At 45.3% G+C, this 3,903-nt stretch overlaps 1 protein-coding gene across 1 annotated transcript in view; it reads right to left on the bottom strand.

Annotated features, from left to right (window-relative positions):
* LOC114040339 (keratin, type II cytoskeletal 1b-like) overlaps positions 1-2,543 on the bottom strand; it is a 13,529-nt gene extending 10,986 nt beyond the window's left edge. Inside the window, exon 1 of the mRNA XM_027858417.1 lies at positions 1,956-2,543. Within this exon, the coding sequence (XP_027714218.1) occupies positions 1,956-2,462 (507 nt within the window). The 5' untranslated portion in view covers positions 2,463-2,543. The remainder of the gene's footprint in view (positions 1-1,955) is intronic.
* Between the last annotated feature and the right edge of the window lie 1,360 nt (positions 2,544-3,903).

Genomic DNA, 3,903 nt, shown 5'->3' with positions numbered 1-3,903 from the left:
AAGAAGAAGAAGAAGAAGAAGAAGAAGAAGAAGAAGAAGAAGAAGAAAGAGGAGGAATGGGAGAGGAAGAGGAGGAGAAGAATAAGGAGGAGGAGGAGGAGGAAGGGGAGGAGGAAGAGGAGGAAGAGGAGGAGCAGGGGGAGGAGGAAAAGGAGGAGAAGGAAGGGGATAAAGGGAGAGGAGGAGGAGGAGGAGGAGAAACAGTAGAAACCCACAGTAACCAAGGTAACTTCCAACAGACTTCTCCTTTCCATACACTCCTATGTCCTCCCCCAACCCCTTCTGTCCTGTTCCCAGTGTCTGCTCTCCTCTCTTCCAACCCCCTCTTTGGGATCCTGCTGCTGAAATGCAGATAAACATGTCCATATTTCCAGGTACAATTAATAGACTGAGCCGGTTCTCAGTTTGATCTTTATACTGCCATGCTGTATGAACTCAGAGAAAGTGGCTGAACTTCTCTGGGAAGTTATTGAACCTCTCTAGACCTCTGCTTCTTCATTATAGTGTAGCCAGGAGGATGAAAAGAGAGTCATCTTCACATTCTGGGAATCCTCCCAAGAGTGGTGCAACAACCCCTATGTTAAGTCCCAGTTCACAGAGTAGAAAGGGAGGAAAAGGGAAGTGGTTGCTAGGCTGCCAAAGCACTTAATGATTTCTCTTCTAGAACCAGGCACAAAATAGGAATAAAACTGGTAGCCCTGGGGGATGCTAGGTGGCACAGTGGATAGAGCTCTGGCCTTGGAGTCAGGAGGACCTGAGTTCAAATCCAACCTCAGACACTTGACACTTACTAGCTGTGAGACTCTGGGCAAGTCACTTCACCCCAACTGCCTCACCAAAAAGAATTGGTAGTCTTGGGAAGAAGGGGAGGGTGCAGAAAAAAGAGGTTCTTTTCTTTCCTTGTGGTTCCACATTGTTGGCCCTCAAAGATCTGAAGGGGGAGACACAGGAAGACTCACAAACTATATAGTAACTCTTACATGCAGCCAGAGGCACTTGCTGAGACAACCACCTGCTCCATCAGAGTTTCCCAAACTTGCAGGAAAAAGGATGTGGGTGGAAAGCCAGTTCTTTTTTTTTCTGACAGACCATCATAGTCTCTAGAGCTGGGGTCCTTAAACTTGGTTGTGTTCTGGACCCCTTCTCAGGATAATGCTTTTAAATGTATGAAATAAAATATATTGGATTATAAAGGGAAACAATTATATTGTAGTACAGTTACAAAATTTTTTTAAATAAGTTTATGGATCCCAGGTAAAAAAATACTTGCTGTAGAGCTGAAAGAAACCTCAGAGATCATCTAGTCTAAGGTTCTTATTTTGAAGAGGAGGAAAGTGAGAGAGAGAGCTGAGATGACCCCTAAAGTCCCCGTGGATTATGCCCTTTCCTTTCCCAAGGGGAGGGGGGAGGAGCAAAGCTAACTCATCTTCTAGAGGAGTAACTGAGACTTTACAGCACTGAATTGCTTCCCCTCGGGTCACAAAATCTGGTGTAGTAGATTAGGCGTGAGACCTGGAGTCAGAAAGACCTGGGTTCAAATACTACCTCAGACACTCACTAGCTCTGTGACACTGAGCAAACCATTCAACCTCTCCTGGCCTCAGTTTTCCTAATCTAATAAATGAGCAGGCTATACTCCATGACTTCAAAGGTCCCTTCTGCCTCTGAATCTGGGACCCTATTATCCATTACCAGACTAGAGCTAGACAGTCAGTCAGTCAATAAGTATTTATTAAGCACATATTATGTGCACTGCACTAGGGATACAAAGAAAGGCAAAAGACAATCCCTGCCCTTGAGGAGCTTACAAACTAATGGAGGAGACAACAAGCAGACCTTGCTCACTGTGGGGTGGCCTGTACTGTTGATGGCCCCAATAAGCCAAGCAGGTCTCAGGAATTGGTGTCTCCCTGTCTCCCTCTATCACTCCCTGAATTTAGGAGCAAGTCACTCACCTTGTCAATGAAAGAAGCAAATTTGTTGTTGAGAACTTTGATCTGCTCACGCTCTTGACTTTTCACTTTCTGAAACTCAGGGTCCACCTCCACACCAAGAGGCTGAAGGAGGCTCTGATTAATGGTCACCTCGCGAATGCCCCCTGGGGGACAGGAAGGACCAAAACCCCCAAGGCCAAAGCCACCACCCCCAAAACTCCTGCTCCCAAAGCCATGCCCACCACCACCACCTCCAAAACCTCTGCCTCCTCTGCTCTGCCAAAAGCCACTGGCTCCATCCCCCACCAAGCTGCTCCCACTCAGATTATAGAGGCTTTGACTGGTGTAGCTGCCCCTAAGCCTACTGTAACCCCCAAAGCCACCAGCACCACCAGCACCACCTCCACACCTCCCACCTATGGGACACACAGACCCTCCTGTCTGGCTTCTGCCACCAAAGGATCTGGCACTGTAAACATGCTTGCTCCCCAGTCCAAAGGCAGACCTAGAACTGAACTGCTGGCTCATTGTTTCTCAAGCATCCAGAGAGACAGGTAGAAGGAGAAAAGGCCCTGTCAGGAAGGAAAAGGAGGAGATCAGAGCAGGAAGGAGACACAACTCCTTTGACAAGAAAACAGGCACTGGCCTTTATATATGCAATTGGGCTGGGTCCATTCTCCAACCCTTGGGAGGGGAATAATATTTAGTTTACCTGCCAGCAATGAGTCTGGTTCAAAACTAATACCTAGGAGTTGCAAAAACTCCATTGCAGACAAACTTCCCTAACTTGCTCATTTATCTTTTATCTCTCCCTACCTGCTTAGAGATTCAATTGAAATGATCACCCAGGATCTGGTGGCTGAAAACTCTTCTATCATATCCCCCTAAACATGAGGTCATTTTTTTCCAAGCAACTCCCCAAGAGAGTTCTTTGTTTGGAGATGTGTCCTGAAATCTGGGGCAAGCTGTGGGGCTGCCTGGTCATCCTCCAACGTTAATTGAGATGGCTAGGGCTGGGGCTGGTGGGCAACTTCCAGAATAAGAATCCTAGAGATGTTTTGGTAGGTACCCTCTGCTCTCCTTCCCACCCCACTCCTGCCATATGTGTTGTTATTACTGCCAAAGCCTGAGATTTTTATCCCACAATTTCTTTGACCCTCAGTCACCTCATCCCCAAAATGGGGATAAAAACACCATGTCTATTCCCACATAGTTATTATAACGATAAAATTATCTAATATATATGAATATTCTTTGTAGCCAGACCCAACTCTACATGGATCTTGCCTTGTGATCTTTAGGAAAACTCTTGATATCTCTAAGCCTCTCTTTCCCACTAAGTCCCAGCCACCAACCCCCACTTCCACTCACAATGAGTTTCAATAAGAAACTATTACATATGATGCACTGTTGAGAACACTGGGTGAAGAAATCCCTATAAATTCATTGTATCCCTTTGACATGTAGCCAGATCTCCACATCCACTTATTACTTATTCCAAACTCTAACACATCTCTACTGGGTTCTATATACCCCAATTATCAGCCAGTGTAAGTTCAAGGAAATACAAGTTTATGCTAGCGTCCACATGAACCAAATCAAATTAGGAAGATCAATCAACTAGTAGAAAATCAGAAAGATTGTTTCCAAACCAAAGAGAAATCTCTTTTTGATTATTCACTGTTTTGCATTTCCACTGGGGTAGATCATAGAAAGCTGGCTATTATCGATCAATCTACAAGCATTTATTAAATACCTACTGCATGCCAGACACTATGCTGAACACAGAGGGACACAAAAAAAGGCAAAAGTAGGCCCTATTCCCTAGGAGCTTACATTCTAGTGAGAGAAATAATGTGTATGTAAACAGAAATATTCCAAAAAATATACAGGGTAGATGGAAAGTAACTGTACAGGGGAAGGCACTAGCAGCTGGGGGGACCAGGAAAGGCCTCCTGCAGACAGTGCT

The sequence above is a fragment of the Vombatus ursinus genome, unplaced genomic scaffold (genome assembly GCF_900497805.2).
Source record: "Vombatus ursinus unplaced genomic scaffold, bare-nosed wombat genome assembly UNPS02012958.1, whole genome shotgun sequence".
Taxonomy (NCBI): Eukaryota; Metazoa; Chordata; class Mammalia; order Diprotodontia; family Vombatidae; genus Vombatus; species Vombatus ursinus.
The sequence above is the reverse complement of the archived record's forward strand: the minus strand, read 5'-3'. Positions and strand labels throughout refer to the sequence as shown.